This window comes from Coregonus clupeaformis, chromosome 13, assembly GCF_020615455.1.
Source record: "Coregonus clupeaformis isolate EN_2021a chromosome 13, ASM2061545v1, whole genome shotgun sequence".
In the NCBI taxonomy this organism is placed as follows: domain Eukaryota; kingdom Metazoa; phylum Chordata; class Actinopteri; order Salmoniformes; family Salmonidae; genus Coregonus; species Coregonus clupeaformis.
This window is the reverse complement of record NC_059204.1, coordinates 7402391-7420453: the sequence shown is the minus strand read 5'-3', so window position 1 is coordinate 7420453 and position 18063 is coordinate 7402391. Positions and strand designations below refer to the sequence as shown.

The following is an 18063-nucleotide window of genomic DNA, read 5'->3' as shown; positions in this document are numbered from 1 at the left end:
TAGGGTTACCCTAATGTTTACTATTGGAGTCAAAGGCTACCAAGGAAGAGCTGGAGGATTCCACAAGGATGCTGGTGGCCTTGGGCAGCTCTGTCTTGGTGACCTGTATTGCCTGGCCACCTGAGGACTGGGCCAGGTTCCTGTAGAGCTGGGCGTCTGACACTGCCATCCGACTGTGCTGGACCTGTCCTTGGCCCTGGTCACTACCCCTCCTACGACGGAGACCCAAAGAGCCAGTTAGGAAGAATGTCACCTAGAGAGAGAGAGAGCGAGAGAGAATACATAGTGAATTGAGGGGCAGAGAAAGGAGAGAAAAGTCAAGGAATTTGATGTTTTTCTCTCTACGATTGTGAAGGTCTCTACAATTGTGAAGGTCTCTACGATTGTGAAAGTCTCTGCGATTGTGAAGTTCTCTACGATTGTGAAAATCAATAAATCCAAAGGCAATGAAAAAGCTAGAGGAAGATAGAAACGTTACTGGTTAATGTTGCTCGTCACAGAGCGAAACAAGGCCCAGCTACTCACCACTGACTTAGTGCGTTCTATGAGGGCGTTCACCGTGCCTGTTAGATACAAGTCTTTTGCGGGGGCATCAGTGAAAAGGAAGATCTCTGAAGAGGGGGGTGCACCAGTTAAAGCCAGCTGTAGAAAGCACAGGGGACACGGTCACACTAGCATACCACTAGAATGTATTGGGAATGCATTCTATGTTGAACTGGCAGCTGGAAGGCAAATTCACAATACAAATTCATAACAGTTATATTTGTATTTATTAGGGATCCCCATTAGCTGCTGCCAAGGCAGCAGCTACTCTTCCTGGGGTCCAAACATATTAAAGCACTTACATTACATATTAAACAGAATATAAAACAGTACATCATATAACGTTATTACACCACTACATATCTACAATACAAAATGTTTAATACCACCATACAACAATATCACAATGTGCGAATGAATGTGTAAATACCCTTGTGTGTGTCTCTTCACAGTCCCCGTTGTTCCATAAGGTATACAGTCTTATATTGGTTGTACATGTCTGTCCTACACTACAGGTTCGTCAGCCACTGTCAATGTACCTGAAGTCCTGATAGACTCATCTCCGGGAAATCCCCCTCCTCCATTAGCATTCAGTGCATTGATCTGGGCCTTAAAGACGTCTGGTTCCGTGGTCCGCATCAGGGGCCCAAAGTCTTGTGGCACAAAATAATAGGATTGGACAAGGTCCATCTCATACACATTATCCATCTCATACACGTTATCCATCTCATACACGTTATCCATGTCATACGCATTATCCATGTCATACGCGTTAGGATTGGACAGGGTCCATCTCATACACATTATCCATCTCATACACGTTATCCATGTCATACACATTATCCATCTCATACACATTATCCATCTCATACATGTTATCCATGTCATACACATTATCCATCTCATACACATTATCCATCTCATACACGTTATCCATCTCATACACATTATCCATCTCATACACGTTATCCATCTCATACACGTTATCCATGTCATACGCATTATACATGTCATACACGTTAGGATTGGACAGGGTCCATCTCATACACATTATCCATCTCATACACGTTATCCATGTCATACACATTATCCATCTCATACACATTATCCATCTCATACATGTTATCCATGTCATACACATTATCCATCTCATACACATTATCCATCTCATACACGTTATCCATGTCATACACATTATCCATCTCATACACATTATCCATGTCATACACATTATCCATCTCATACACGTTAGGATTGGACAGGGTCCATCTCATACACATTATCCATCTCATACACGTTATCCATCTCATACACGTTATCCATGTCATTCGCATTATCCATGTCATACACGTTAGGATTGGACAGGGTCCATCTCATACACATTATCCATCTCATACACGTTATCCATCTCATACACATTATCCATCTCATACACATTATCCATCTCATACACGTTATCCATCTCATACACATTATCCATCTCATACACGGTATCCATCTCATACACATTATCCATCTCATACACATTATCCATCTCATACACATTATCCATCTCATACACATTATCCATCTCATACACATTATCCATCTCATACACGGTATCCATCTCATACACATTATCCATCTCATACACGGTATCCATGTCATACACATTATCCATGTCACACACATTATCCATCTCATACACATTATCCATCTCATACACATTATCCATCTCATACTCGGTATCCATCTCATACACATTATCCATCTCATACACATTATCCATCTCATACACATTATCCATCTCATACACATTATCCATCTCATACACATTATCCATCTCATACACATTATCCATCTCATACACGTTATCCATCTCATACGCATTATCCATCTCATACACATTATCCATCTCATACACGTTATCCATCTCATACACATTATCCATCTCATACACATTATCCATCTCATACACGGTATCCATGTCATACACATTATCCATCTCATACACGGTATCCATGTCATACACATTGATCAGATTGTGTGGACTGTCACACTAAGTACAGAGATATTACGGTATAAGATTACATTTCTTTTTCTCTCCCTGAAAATGCTGTTAGCTACACACAGTAGTAGTCTATGCAGAGTTCTTTTAGGAATCCATGTTATGTAGTATGTTAGGTAATTTATCTTAAAAGCTACAATCTGAGATTTGGTGGGTTTGTTTTGTGCAAAATACCAGCCCTGGTGCTTGTTTTGGTATACAGCTGAGAGTATGCTGGTTTGTTTAAAACCAGTTGAGCTGACAGCCGCTTTTGCACTGTTTCGCAATGGTTTAAATCATCAGTCTAGCAAGAGGGCAATATTATATTGATGTAGTAGTGTCCCCTGTCACATTTGTGAACATCTAAATCAACATTTGGGGCCATTTAAACAGCGTGCCTCCCTCCTATAGACAAAGGGAGAAAGGGCTATCTAAAGGGCTCCATTTTGTCCTTCTGAACATATGCAATGTTTCTGCCTCTGATGTAAAACAAATGTTTGACTTCCACACCAAATTACTTCTTTACCTATTTTAGGTTTAAGGAAGTGTGTAGGTCGATTCTTTATCATAGAGGTACGAAAGTCATGTATTTAGATCCACCTGCTTCGAGACAAAATCAGCGATTGCTTTGCCATGTCTGTGCCGTGAAGCAGTCCAGCTGGATAAATGTTTTTCAAAGGACCTTCCCTTTGACGTGACGTTTGCAGTGAAGTGATATAAATGGATGTAAAGATGCAGCCGACCACCAGAGGGAGGCAAATACACGTCAAATTCGACAGGGGACATTTACATGGTCCTAGGAAGGTCTAGATGGCTGTCTTCTGATTTATAAAACGGTGGGAAATCAATAAAATAAGTCATGTAAACATACACATCTTTTTGGGGATTATTCGAGTGCCCGATTCCGGGTCTGTCAGACAGGTTGCATCACGGCTGCGTCCCAAATGACACCCTATTCTCTGCATAGAGCACTACTTTGGACCAGGGCCCGTAGGGGTGAGGATGCCATCTCTCACCTGGGTCGTTGAAGGGGACCAAGATGTAGGCTGAGGGCTCGTTTGGCGTTCCTCTCTTGCTGTCGATGATGAACGCTGTGGTCTTCTTTACCGTTGCGATGTCGTCCGACATGCTGCCGGTGGTGTCGATCACAAAACACAGAACTCTAGATCCATTCTTAGAGATCCCCATCATCCTGAGAGAGTAAGAGGGAGAGGGAGAGCGAGAAAGAGAGAGAGTGAGAGAGATAGAAAGATAGTGAGAGAGAGAGTGAGAGAGCGAGAGAGAGATGGAGAGAGAGAAAGAGAAGGCATCTCATGTGTTATGCAGTGCAAAAGTTGTTGCACATGTGCAGCAGGGTCAGAGGCAGATAAATGTGCTTGAAGAAAAGGACTAGGGCTTCGATGGACTGTAAGTTAGGTTCAGGACTTGTTGGTCGATTGGCCCTGGCTGTCTCATGGCGGAAGGCGGCACGCTCCAAAGGCCACAGAAGGAGGAAGGCAAAGCTCATCATACCTCTGGACAGTTGGAGGGTTTGGGTTTGTCTTGCCAGCCGGAAGGCCTGGGGTTGGAATTCTGTCCACCAGGGGGTGTCTTGGAGGTTGCACACTTGCCACAGGAGAGGTACCCGAAGGCGTGGCATGCTGGTCACTGGAGAGGAAAGGCCTGGAGGTGGCACGCTAACCACTGGTGAGGGAAGGCCCTGGGGTGGAAGCTGACCTGTATTGTCTGGTTGGTTGTTGATGTCTGTTAACATCGTCTAGGAGGAGCTGTATTGAAAAGGGGCTGAAGAGTTCTTTGTGTGTTCTGTGTGTGTTTTGAAGGCGTTTGGGGATGACCCCTGCGCCTCCTTCAGGTAGGTTGTCTGGTTCCATGGCAGCAGTCTTATCCGGCTCGAAGGGCCATGAAGAAACGCTCTAGCCCAGGGTGGACTGTGAAGTTCGGTTCAGGACTGTTGCTACCGCTATGGTACATCGATCATGTTAGAGGAATGAGCAGGAATCCAATTCTTGATTTTATTTCACAGAGCACAATGGGTTGTTTATGGAATCATTGTGTATTATGTTGCCTTTAACCCTTAGTCATATTTATCCTGGCAGTGTCCTTAGTTTATACATGTTATATGTTAAGCCTATTCCCCATAGTCACCTGGCACTACTTTGTCATGTCTGCACTGTGTTTTAATGTTTTCCTTAATGTTTTCCTTTTGTATCTTCATGACCACCATATCCTAAACCCTTGTTATCCACATCAATCCTACACTACATGGCAAAAGCATGTGGACACCCCTTCAAGTTGGTGGATTCGGCTATTTCAACCACACCCGTTGCTGACAGTTGTATAGAATCGAGCACACAGCCATGCAATCTCCATAGACAAACATTTGGAAGTAGAATGGCCCGTACTGAAGAGCTCAGTGACTTTCAACGTGGCACTGTCATAGGATTCCACCTTTCCAACAAGTCAATTAGTCACATTTCTGCCCTGCTAGAGCTGCCCTGGTCAACTGTAAGTGCTGTTATTGTGAAGTGGAAACATCTATAAGCAACACTCACTAGTTCCAAACTGCCTCTGGAAGCAACAAGAACTGTTCATCGGGAGCTTCATGAAATGTGTTTCCATGGTCGAGCAGCCACACACAAGCCTAAGATGCGCAATGCCAAGCGTCTGCTAGTGGTGTAAAGCTCGCCGCCAATGGACTCTGGAGCAGTGGAAATGCGTTCTCTGGAGTTATGAATCACTCTTCACCATCTGGCAGTCCGACGGACGAATCTGGGTTTGGCAGATGCCAGGAGAACCCTACCTGCCCGAATGCATAGTGCCAACTGTAAAGTTTGGTGGAGGAGGAATAATGGTCTGGGGCTGTTTTTTATGGTTCGGGCCCCTTAGTTCCAGTGAATGAAAATCATAACGCTACAGCATACAATGACATTCCGAAATGGATTGTCGAGATCAGTGTGGAAGAACTTTACTGGCCTGCACAGAGCCCTGACCTCAACCCCATCGAACACCTTTGGGATGAATTGGAACGCAGACTGCGAGCCAGGCCTAATCGCCCAACATCAGTGCCCAACCTCACTAATGCTCTCGTGGCTGAATGGAAGCAAGTCCCAGCAGCAATGTTCCAACATCTAGAGGAAAGCCTTCCCAGAGGAGGGAGGCTGTTATAGCAGCAAAGGGGGACCAACTCCATATTAATGCCCATGATTTTGGAATCAGATGTTTGACGAGGAAGTGTCCACATACACTACATGGCCAAAAGTATCTCCAAGGCCTTACAAGCCACAACTCAACACATCCATCCTACAAGTGCATTCGGAAAGTATTCCAGACCCCTTCCCTTTTTCCACATTTTGTTACGTTACAGCCTTAATCTAAAATTGATGAAATTAATTTTTTCCCTCATCAATCTACACACAATACCCCATAATGACATAGTGAAAACAGGTTTTTAGATTTTTTTGCAAACGTATAACAAATAAAACATAAATACCTTATTTACGTAAGTATTCAGACCCTTTGCTATGAGCCTCGAAATTGAGCTCAGGTGCATCCGGTTTCCATTGATCATCCATTAGATGTTTCTACATCTTGATTGGAGTCCACCTGTGGTAAATTCAATTGATTGAACATGATTTGGAAAGGCACAAAACTGTCTACAACCATCTCTGCAGCAGTCCACCTAACAGGCCTTTAAGGTAGAGTGGCCAGACGGAAGCCACTCCTCAGTAAAAGGCACATGACAGCCCGCTTGAGTTTGCCAAAAGAGACCTAAAGGACTCTCAGACCATGAGAAAAGATTCTCTGGTCTGATGAAACCAAGATTGAACTCTTTGGCCTGAATGCCAAGTGTCACGTCTGGAGGAAACCTGGCACAATCCCTATGGTGAAGCATGGTGGTGGCAGCATCATGCTGTGGGGATGTTTTTCAGCGGCAGGGGACTGGGAGACTAGTCAGGATTGAGGAAAGATGAACGGAGCAAAGTTTTCTTTGATGAAAACCTGTCCCAGAGCGCTCAGGACCTCAGACTGGGCGAAGGTTCACCTTCCAACAGGACAATGACACTAAGCACACAGCCAAGACAATGCAGGAGTGGCTTCGGGACAAGTCTCTGAATGTCCTTGAGTGGCCCAACCAGAGCCCGGATTTGAACCCGATCTAACATCTCTGGAGAGACCTGAAAATAGCTGTGCAGCGACGCTCCCCATCCAACCTGACAGAGATTGAGAGGATCTGCAGAGAAGAATGGGAGAAACTCCCCAAATGCAGGTGTGCCAAGCTTGTAGCGTCATACCCAAGAAGACTCAAGGCTGTAATCGCTGCCAAGGGTGCCTCAACAAAGTACTGAGTAAAGGGTCTGAATATTTCAGTTTTAAATTTTTAATACATTTGCAAAAGTTTCTAAAAACCTGTTTTTGCTTTGTATTGTGGGGTATTGTGTGTATATTGATGAGGGGAAAAACGATTTAATCAATTTCAGAATAAAGCTGTAACGTAACAAAATGTGGAAAAAGTAAATGGGTCTGAATACTTTCCGAATGCACTGTAGAGACCTTAAAAGCCTCCTTCCAACCCTAGTCCTTTTCTTTGTGGTCCTTCGAGCCGGTTGCCATTACCCTTCACAACAGTGCTTATATGATTAAGTACAATTCCCCACCGTAGGAAGCCTGTGTCCCCGGCAGCCCCTCTGATGTCCTCCAGCAGCTGCCTGGTTGCAACCACGGCCACCTCTGCAGCTGCAGTGTGCAAGTTGCCATGGTTGGACTCAAGCGAGTCTTTGTTGATCCCACCCGTAGGCTCCCGCCCGCTTGTCTGGTCCAATGAGCCCCCATGGCTGCACTTCCCTGCCAACAGATAGAGATTATCAGGACAATACGATGGTCACTTACAACTGCCGTCAGGATCTTGTTATTACATCGATATTTCTTCTCTGCCAGTCAGCTACTAGCCTGGTCCTACAGATGCAGTATCTTAATTTGATCATCTTGTTGTTGCAGGAATTTTCCTGCATAGCAGCAAATGCAAACATGTAGAGTTTTCAAGATAAAAAAAGCTTCTAAAGTTTGTAATTTTGAATTTAAAATGTCAGATTGATTTACCCTAACATAACCCATACAAAAAAATGTCAATTAATTATAATACACATAATAATTTAGCTAACTTCTCCCTTTGCTTTTGAGGAGCTGTATAAAGCACATACGACCAAAGTGTAAGGGTTGGTGTGAGGTGTGACCCAGGTGCGGTGCAGGATAGACAGTAGGCAGTAGGATCTCCTGTAACAACAAGGATATCCTGTAACAGTGCCAGGGGTACCAGAGGACGAGGGGACACTCCGGAGAGTCCACAATGAAAAACTGGATATACTCCCATAGCCTCCCCCGCCACCCGGACACACACGATAACAGCCGGCCGTCCAGGCCCATGATTGGAACCGGCTCAGAGAGAGAGTAATGGAACGCTCCACCCTGGGGCCATCAGGTTTCCCGCGGCCCCGAGAATCCACCAGTGCATGCACCCGACGCCGGCAGCGCTGGCCCACTGAACCCTGACGGGAGAAAAGTCTGGTCATCTCTGGAGTTGGGGTTTACGGTTCCGGCTCACTAGCACCCCTCCCGATACCAGCGAGCCCACCCGTTTTCCCGGCTTCTCCGGGCATGAGTCGCCGTGGTGACCTGCGTGGCCATAGTACCGGCAAAGTACCTGGGGCAGACGCCTCTGCCTCTCCATCCGGGACAAGCGCGCCGCACCCAAGCACTCCTCCTGAAGCGTCTCCTCCCTGAATCGGCGGAAGGCCTCCGGGCTGATAGGGAGACGCGGAGGCGAGCCTTGCGTCATGCCTCTCTCATAAGCCCTCTCACAACGCCAATCGTCCACGCGCACCGAGAGGTCGACGAGGCCGTCCAGTTGCTCAGGCAGCTCCCTGAAGGAGAGTTCGTCCTTCATCCCCTCCGATAGCCCCTGCGCGTACAGGACAACCAGGGCGGTCTCCTTCCATCCTGCCTCTCAAGCCCGGGTCCGGAACTCCACGGAGTAGTCCGCCACCGAGCGGACACCCTGCCGACAAGCCGTGAGCCGCCTCCCGGTCGTATGCCCCGACACCACCCGAGAGGTGTCGAACAACTTGCGTAACTCCCGGGTGAATTGGTAGGAGTCGGAGCACGCCGGAGTTTGGCTCTCCCACTCCGCGGTAGCCAAAGAAAGGGCCCGATCTGTCAACAGAGTGATAATGTAGGCCACCCGGCCCTGCTCCATCGGAAAGGAGGAGGGTTGTAGGCTGAACATCAGGGAACACTGGGTGAGGAATTCCCTGCAGCCCTCTGGATGTCCATCGTACCTCTCCGGAGGTGGTAGGCGGGGTTCCCACGATGTCTCAGGCGGCTGCCGGGACCGGTCGGGTGTCCACTCGGCTCTGCACGGCGATCGTCAGCTGGCAGAGATTCTCAATGATCTGCTGCAGGCTGCGGTCGTGCTGATCCAGCATGGCTCCCTGCGCTGCCAATGCGCTATGATACTGTGCTGCCTCCGCTGGGTCCATATTGGCTCAGTTTTCTGGGGTTGGTGTGAGGTGTGACCCAGGTGCGGTGCAGGATAGACAGTAGGCAGTAGGCAGAGATGGTGAAACAAGGATCTTTACTGGTGGTCCAAAAGCCAGGATACAAAACAACGGACTATACATGATAACAAATGAGGAGCACAAAGGTCTCCAAAAAACAGGCTGACAGCAAACAATACGAAATACTAACTCTGACTGGAAAAACACAATGACCGAGGGAGAACACTTCTCGAGTACCTGTAACTCCGTCACGTGATCCGACACTGATACGTACTGCTTGACATCAAGGAACTAGCACAGAAAACTGAGCAAGGGAACACAGGGAAGTGAGGGCATAAATAGACACAGGTGAGCCCAATAGGCAGATAATTAGTCCCGACTGTGAGTGAGGAGGTGCCTATGGTTGTCGGAGGATGACACCTAGTGGGTCGCTCCGGAACTGCGACCCCACTCCTTTAACACCAAAGCACATAGAGACATGCAACTAGTTTGGTATGCTATTGTTATGCTACCTCCGGTCATTTCACGGTGTAAATCAGATTAAAATCAGATTAGAGGCTGACTCTACCTTTTGGTTTGGTGGAAAAAAAAGGTACAAGGCCAAAATATCCAGAGGTCAGCTTCTTGTCTCTGATGATGTTTTCTAGGATGTTGTTCTGGCAGTCTTTCCCGACACAGCTCCGACATGTGGGCGTGTTCTTATCTGGTGGATAGAGGTTTCACAATATAAACTACATCATGGTACTACAACACTACGTGCTCTAAAAGACTATTGATGTAAAACACCATTACATGACCTTTACTAAGGCAGCATGTTGTGACTGCATAAGCCAATATTTGACCCACATCCTGTTGTCTCTGTATAATGAGCAATAGACATGTCAATTTTCCTTACAGCATCACAAGACCTCTATTTTGGCAACCACCAATTCAGGACAAAGAAACTATGACAATTGGCATGTGGCTGCACTTTCAGCTGCATCGTGCACTGGTCCGTATCAGTTTGTTGTTGTGAGTCGAAGTAAACACTTTTTCTGCATCTATCTTGTCATCCTCTTGGCATCTCTTTGGCAATCACCAATTGACAAAAACCCCCATTGTGTTGAATGTGTAAGGAATGTTGTCAAACATGAATGTTACACCCCCTGGTCTCTTCAGAGGAACATCAAACTGCCTGTTTCAGATGGCAATTAGCCATCTCCAAACTCTTTCACTTTCAATATTACTCCCCCTCTTTAACACACACCCAGACGCACGCCCTCGCAATACCTGCAACTGGGCGATGTCCGACACGTCTGATCTGATGAGATTGGGATGGGGGAAATCTGTTGCCCAGTTCTATCCAGTTACTGTGACTGTAGAAGTCCTGAAAATATAAGAATGATAAGTTGTTTAAAATAGTGCTATGCCAAATGCCATGTGATTTAAATGCTTTTAGCGAAACTAATATTTCAGCAAAAGCAATGTCTCTCTCTTGTCTTGTGGAGATCATGTAAATCATGTAAATGACCTGTAAGGTGTGTAAAATGTCTCCCAGCGTCTGTCTTGCTGCCTCAAAGTTCCCTCGCTTGACGCTGGCTTTGACAGAGGTCAAGCCATCTGTGATGAGTTTCCGCCCCTCCACGAACCTCTCCCCATCAAAGTGGTACTCTTCATTGAACAGGTGACGGAAGTCAACTCTGGCATTTCTCCGGGTGACGTCTGATATGGCACTCTGGAAACTCTTAGCAGACCCCGATGAGGAGCAGGCTAGAGCCAGAGCATCTGCAGTCAGGGTCCGGGCTACACACACACACACACACACACTCACACAAACACACACTCACACACACAAACAAACAAACACGCACACAAACACACACTCAAACACACACACAAACACACACACAAACAAACACACACATTTTAATACACATTGGTGTAAATAAAATGTATTCTACTATATACTGTACTGCATTAGAAAACATAACACCAATACTTTATTTACTATGAATAAACAGTGACTGATGAGTCTGATGTAGTCCATAATTTTGTGGCTTTAGTTTACTTACCGGCAGAGTGAAGTCTCTTCCCTCAACAGAGGCCAGTTGGTTGCACACCTGTGCCGTGGTCTGTAAGATGGCTTCCCTAGTGATCTTCTGGTGGTCCATGGATCTGCCTGCGAAGAGAACCATGAACCCTTGGACCCCAGTCTGCAGGAGGAGGAGAGAGACTACGGCCAGGACTGATGACATCATCAACCTGTCTGTGGGAGGGAGAGGCCAGTCAACGTGACTTATCATAATTTTATAGTTTGATCATACTTCAGAAAGTATTCACACCCCTTAACTTTTTTCCACATTTTGCTGTGTCACAGCCTGAACTTAAAAGGGATTAAATAGAGATTTTGTGTCACTGGCCTACACACAATAACCCATAATGTCAAAGTGGAATTATGTTTTTCCAAATTGTTACTAATTAATTAAAAATGAACATCTAAAATGTCTTAAGTCAATAAGTATTCAACCCCTTTGTTATGGCAAGCCTAAATAAGTTCAGGAGTAAAAATGTGCTTAACAAGTCACATAATAAGTTGCATGGAGTCTGTGCAATAATAGTGTTTAACATTATTTTTCATGACTACCTCATCTCTGTACGTACAATTATCTGTAAGGTCCCTCAAGCAGTGAATTTCAAACACAGATTCAAACACATCCACAAAGAACCAGGGAGGTTTTCCAATGCCTCGCAGAGAAGGTCATCTATTGGTAGATGGGTATAAATAAAAAAGAAGACATTGAATATCCCTTTGAGCATGGTGAAGTTATTAATTACACATTAGATGGTGTATCAATACACCCAGTCACTACAAAGATACAGACGTCCTTCCTAACTCAGTTGCCGGAGAGGAAGGAAACTGCTCAGGGATTTCACCATGAGGCCAATGGTGTCTTTAAAACAGTTACAGTGTTTAATGGCTGAGATGGAAAATGGAGGATGGATAAACAACATTGTAGTTACTTTAGTTACTTGCTCAAGGGCACATCGAACGATTTTTCACCTAGTCGGCTTGGGGATTAGAACCAGCGACCTTTCGGTTACTGGCACAACACTCTTAACATTTTTTACATTTTTACATTTTAGTAAACGCTCTTATCCAGAGCGACTTACAGTTAGTGAATACATATTTTTTTATACTGGCCCCCGTGGGAAACGAACTCCACAACCCTGGCATTGCAAACGCCATGCTCTATCAACTGATCTACATCCCTGCCGGCCATTCCTTCCCCTACCCTGGGACGACGCTGGGCCAATTGTGCGCCGCCCATGAGTCTCCCGGTCGCGGCCCGGCTGCAACAGAGCCTGGATTCGAACCAGGATCTCTAGTGGCACAGTTAGCACTGCGATGCAGTGCCTTAGACCACTGCGCCACTAGCTACCTGCCGCAACATTGTAGTTACTCCACAATACTAACCTAATTGGCAGAGTGAAAAGAAGGAAGCCTGTGCAGAATAAAATGTTATGGGGATGCTTGTAATCATGAAGGACTGGGGAGTTTTTCAGGATAAAAAAGAAACAGAATGGAGCTAAGCACAGGCAAAATCCTAGAGGAAAACCTGGTTCAGTCTGCTTTCCACCAGATACTGGGAGATGAATTCACCTTTCAGCAAGACAATAACTTTAAACACAAGGCCAAATCTACACTGGAGTTTCTTACCAAGAAGAAGGTGAATGTTCCTGATTGGTCAAGTTACAGTTTTGACTTAAATCTGCTTGGAAATCTATTGCAAGACCTGAAAACGGTTGTCTAGCAATGATCAACAACCAATTTGACAGAACTTGAAGAATTTTTTTAAGGAAATGGGCAAATGTTGCACAATCCAGGTGTGGAAAGCTCTTAGACACTTACCCAGAAAGACTCTCAGCTGTAGTCACTGCCAAAAGGTGATTCTAACACGTATTGACTCAGGGGGTTGAATACTTATCTAATCAATATATATATTAGTGTTTTATTTACCATTCATTTAAAACAAATGTTAGAATTTTTCTTCCACTCTGACATTGCAGAGTATTTTGTGTAGATTGTTGACCAAAAATGACACAAATCCATTTTAATGCCCCTTTGTAACACAACAAAATGTGGAAAAAGTCAAGGGGTGTAAATACTTTCTGAAGGCACTGTATGTATAATATGAATATTATAATAGAAAGTTCTGTACATTCATCCAAAAAAAGAACAATGTCAGACTTATCCAGAAAGCATAAAACATATTTCTGCAAATAAGGTCTTTGGTTTTAGATCACTAAATTGCAAAACAAATAATATGTTATGCCTTGTTAGGTAACTGTCACGCTCGTCATACATAGAGGAGGACCAAGGCGCAGCGTTGAAGGCGAACATATTTATTAATAGAATGATCACACGATCAAAACAACAAAACGATGACGTGACAGTCAATGGTAATACACAAACCAAATACGAACAAGAAACCACAATGAATGAGTGCCAAACGGCTACCTAAGTATGAGTCCCAATCAGAGACAACGAGCTACAGCCGTCTCTGATTGGGAGCCACCTGGCCAACATAGATCTACAAAACCAGAAAGTGAAACCTAGAACACACATAGACTATACACACCCTGGCTCAACATATTAGAGTCCCCAGAGCCAGGGCGTGACAGTAACCCTTCACCATCACATCTTCAGCGGTTTTTGTGTAGTGATTTAGAAGAAAAAAACATTTGTGATATCAACTGCATCAAGATAGAACTTTCACAACAAATAACTGTCTGACAACTTCTAATGATTTTCTACATTTCTTTCCATAACTACTACCTACGCCCTTATCAACCAATAGCACATTTGAAAGATTAACAAACAGACCAGTGCCTACCTTGTAATGCCACAGGATCAGAAGCGTGTCTCCAATGAAGTGATCTGTATCACACAGATGATGGGTCTCTTTATACAATACAACCAGGAAGTGCCATGCCACCGTCATTTACATTAAACCTTTCATTGTTGTCACCTTTTGCTTTGGCAACTGTTTATAGTGGAACTATTTTTGGTTTCAATGTTCTGGTTAATCAGAAGAGTGACTTACATCTGCCATCAGGATCTTGTATGCTATTACATAGATTTTTTAAAAGTATTATTATTATTATTATTATATATTTTTTAGGGGGTAGATCAGCTTTAATATTGCAGATAGATTGTGGCTTCCATCAATGTAATTGTCTGCATCATTTCCAATCCCCCATATTATTTTAGTAAATATATAAAATACATGTATATATATTTTTAAATATATTTTCCTTTATTATTTTCCCCTAATGCTACCATCCCTCCCCTAATTGGAGTAAACTAATGGACAACAACACTTAAGTTTCTACTTCCAGCTTATACAAACTATATACATTTTACGGACACAGTATATTCTACATTAGTTATCTTTTGTTTGTTTTTAGTCCCATCCTTCAGCTCCACTCAAACCCTCCCATCTATCTCTGAACACCATCCAGTTTTGATTTCTATTTGCCATATTTTTTTTACAGTGCTGTGATGTTTCACAAAAGTTTTGAACATTTCTATTCTCATAGATTCTACATATTGTAAATTAAAGATACCATTTTTTTGCTTAGAGTATTATTATATTATTGATCGATTGACTATGACTTTTAAATCACCCAGCAGTGCGATTTGCAGAGTTAGATGCAGGAAAATGTTGCAATTCTTCAGCCAATGTATACATTGTAATGTATTCCTGTACGTCCTGTGCTAGCACCACGCACGTGTCGTGCTAAGGTGGGCATGCAGCCAGGACGGAGTGTGCCGGCTCAACGCTCGTGGCCTCCAGTACCCCTCCTCGGTCCCGGATATCCTGCGCCAGTGCCACGTGCTGTAGTGTCAGTATGAGTGCACAGCCCTGTACGTCCTGTGCTGATGCCTCACACAGAGTGTGTGAAAATAGGCATTCAGCCAGGGCGGGTTGTGTCAGCTCTCCGTTCCAGACCTCCAGTCCGTCTCCACAGTCCAGCCCGGCCTGTTCCTGTCCCTCGCACCAAGCCTGTGGTGCGCGTCGTCAACCGGTCCGGCCTGTTCCTGCTCCCCGCTCCAAGCCAGTGGTGCACGTCGCCAGCCCGGTCCGGCCTGTTCCTGTCCCTCGCACCAAGCCTGTGGTGCGCGTCGCCAGCCCGGTCCGGCCTGTTCCTGTCCCTCGCACCAAGCCAGTGGTGCGCGTCGTCAGCCCGGTCTTGTTCGGAAGGTTTGTGTTCAACCCAGGACTGCACGTATCGTTTGTTTTGTTGTTTTGTTTCGTGTTGTGTACTGCAATAAAAGAATGTACGCATATCACGCTGCGCCTTGGTCCGCTTCATCTAACGACGATCGTGACATGTTCTGATATAACAATACTTGCACTAAAAGACTATTAATGTAAAACACCATTACATCACCTTTACTAAGGCAGCATGTTGTGACTGCATAAGGCAATATTTGACCCACATCCTGTTGTCTCTGTATAATGAGCAACAGACATGTTAATTTTCCTTACAGCATCACATGACCTCTATTTTGGCAACCACCAATTCAGGACAAAGGAACTATAACAATTGGCATGTGGCTGCACTTTCAGCAGCATCGTGCACTGGTCCATTGTGTTGAATGTGTAAGGAATGTTGCCAAACATGAATGTTACACCCCTGGTCTCTTCAGAGGAACATCAACCTGCATGTTACAGATGGCAATTAGCCAACTCCAAACTCTTTCACTTTCAATATTACTCCCCCTCTTTAACACACACCCAGACGCACGCCCTCGCAATACCTGCAACTGGGCCGATGTCCAACACGTCTGATCTGATGAGATCGGGGATGGGGAAATCTGTTGCCCAGTTCTATCCAGCTACTGTGACTGTAGAAAGTCCTGAAAATATAAGAATGATAAGTTGTTAAAAATAGTGCTATGCCAAATGCCATGTGATTTAAATGCTTTTAGCTAATCTAATATTTCAGCAAAAGCAATGTCTCTCTCTTGTCTTGTGGAGTAAGGAGATAATGTAAATCATGTAAATGACCTGTAAGGTGTGTAAAATGTCTCCCAGCGTCTGTCTTGCTGCCTCAAAGTTCCCTCGCTTGACGCTGGCTTTGACAGAGGTCAAGCCATCTGTGATGAGTTTCCGCCCCTCCACGAACCTCTCCCCATCAAAGTGGTACTCTTCATTGAACAGGTGACGGTAGTCAACTCCGGCATTTCTCCAGGTGACGTCTGATATGGCACTCTGGAAACTCTTAGCAGACCCCGATGAGGAGCAGGCTAGAGCCAGAGCATCTGCAGTCAGGGGTCCGGGCTACACACACACACACACACACACACACACACACACACACACACACACACACACACACACACACACACACACACACACACACACACACACACACACACACACACACACACACACACACACACACACACACACACACACACACACACACACACACACACACACACACACACACACACAACACACAAACAAACAAACACGCACACAAACACACACTCAAACAAACACACAAACAAACACACAAACACAAACACGCACACGCACACAAACACACACACAAACACAAACACGCACACAAACACAAACACACACACACACACACACACACATACACACACACACACACACAAACACGCACACAAACACACACACACATTTTAATACACATTGGTGTAAATAAAATGTATTCTACTATATTCTGTACTACATTAGAAAACACAACACCAATACTTTCTTTACTATGACAAAAGTATAAATAAAATACAGTGACTGATGAGTCTGATGTAGTACTTTGTTTCGTGGCTTTAGTTTACTTACCGGCAGAGTGAAGTCTCTTCCCTCAACAGAGGCCAGTTGGTTGCACACCTGTGCCGTGGTCTGTAAGATGGCTTCCCTAGTGATCTCCAGGTGGTCCATGGAGCTGCCTGCGAAGAGAACCAGGAACCCTTGGACCCCAGTCTGCAGGAGGAGGAGAGAGACTACGGCCAGGACTGATGACATCATCAACCTGTCTGTGGGAGGGGGAGAGGTCAGTCAACGTGACTTATCATAATATTATAGTTTGATCATACAGTGCCTTCAGAAAGTATTCACGCCCCTTAACTTATTCCACATTTTGCTGTGTCACAGCCTGAATTTAAAATGGATTAAATAGAGATTTTGTGTCACTGGCCTACACACAATAACCCATAATGTCAAAGTGGAATTATGTTTTTCAAAATTGTTACTAAGTAATTAAAAATGAACATCTAAAATGTCTTAAGTCAATAAGTATTCAACCCCTTTGTTATGGCAAGCCTAAATAAGTTCAGGAGTAAACATGTGCTTAACAAGTCACATAATAAGTTGCATGGAGTCTGTGCAATAATAGTGTTTAACATTATTTTTTCATGACTACCTCATCTCTGTACGTACAATTATCTGTAAGGTCCCTCAAGCAGTGAATTTCAAACACAGATTCAAACACATCCACAAAGAACCAGGGAGGTTTTCCAATGCCTCGCAGAGAAGGGCATCTATTGGTAGAAGAAAGCAGACATTGAATATCCCTTTGAGCATGGTGAAGTTATTAATTACACATTAGATGGTGTATCAATACACCCAGTCACTACAAAGATACAGACGTCCTTCCTAACTCAGTTGCCGGAGAGGAAGGAAACCGCTCAAGGATTTCACCATGAGGCCAATGGTGTCTTTAAAACAGTTACAGTGTTTAATGGCTGAGATGGAAAATGGAGGATGGATAAACAACATTGTAGTTACTTCACAATACTAACCTAATTGGCAGAATGAAAAGAAGGAAGCCTGTGCATAATAACATGTTATGGGGATGCTTGTAATCATGTATCTTCCATGTAAAAAACCTGTCTGATTAGAATGAATAATATCCGACAATACC

The 18063-nt window shown here is 44.5% G+C and overlaps 1 protein-coding gene and 1 long non-coding RNA gene across 2 annotated transcripts; both read right to left on the bottom strand.

Annotated features, from left to right (window-relative positions):
- Window positions 1-10: 10 nt before the first annotated feature.
- On the bottom strand, window positions 11-1127 carry LOC123492239 (von Willebrand factor A domain-containing protein 7-like). Its single transcript, XM_045224607.1, has 3 exons — window positions 1083-1127; window positions 526-642; window positions 11-253 (listed from the first exon to the last, which is right to left on the bottom strand). The coding sequence occupies exons 1-3, from the start codon at window positions 1125-1127 to the stop codon at window positions 11-13; spliced, it is 405 nt and encodes a 134-aa protein (XP_045080542.1).
- A 6114-nt stretch (window positions 1128-7241) lies between these two features.
- LOC123492172 lies at window positions 7242-15967 on the bottom strand. The gene is made up of 3 exons (XR_006661651.1): window positions 15926-15967; window positions 9689-9823; window positions 7242-7411 (listed from the first exon to the last, which is right to left on the bottom strand). It is a non-coding gene; the product is annotated as an uncharacterized LOC123492172 (long non-coding RNA).
- Window positions 15968-18063: the final 2096 nt, after the last annotated feature.

Coding starts and splice junctions, on each gene's coding strand:
- LOC123492239 (XM_045224607.1), bottom strand. CDS start 1,127: ATGGAGGAGGGGGATTTCCCGGAGATGAGTCTATCAGGACTTCAG. Junction 643..1,082: donor TGAGTCTATCAGGACTTCAG/GTACATTGACAG, acceptor TGCTTTCTACAG/CTGGCTTTAACTGGTGCACC. Junction 254..525: donor TAGAACGCACTAAGTCAGTG/GTGAGTAGCTGG, acceptor CTCTCTCTCTAG/GTGACATTCTTCCTAACTGG.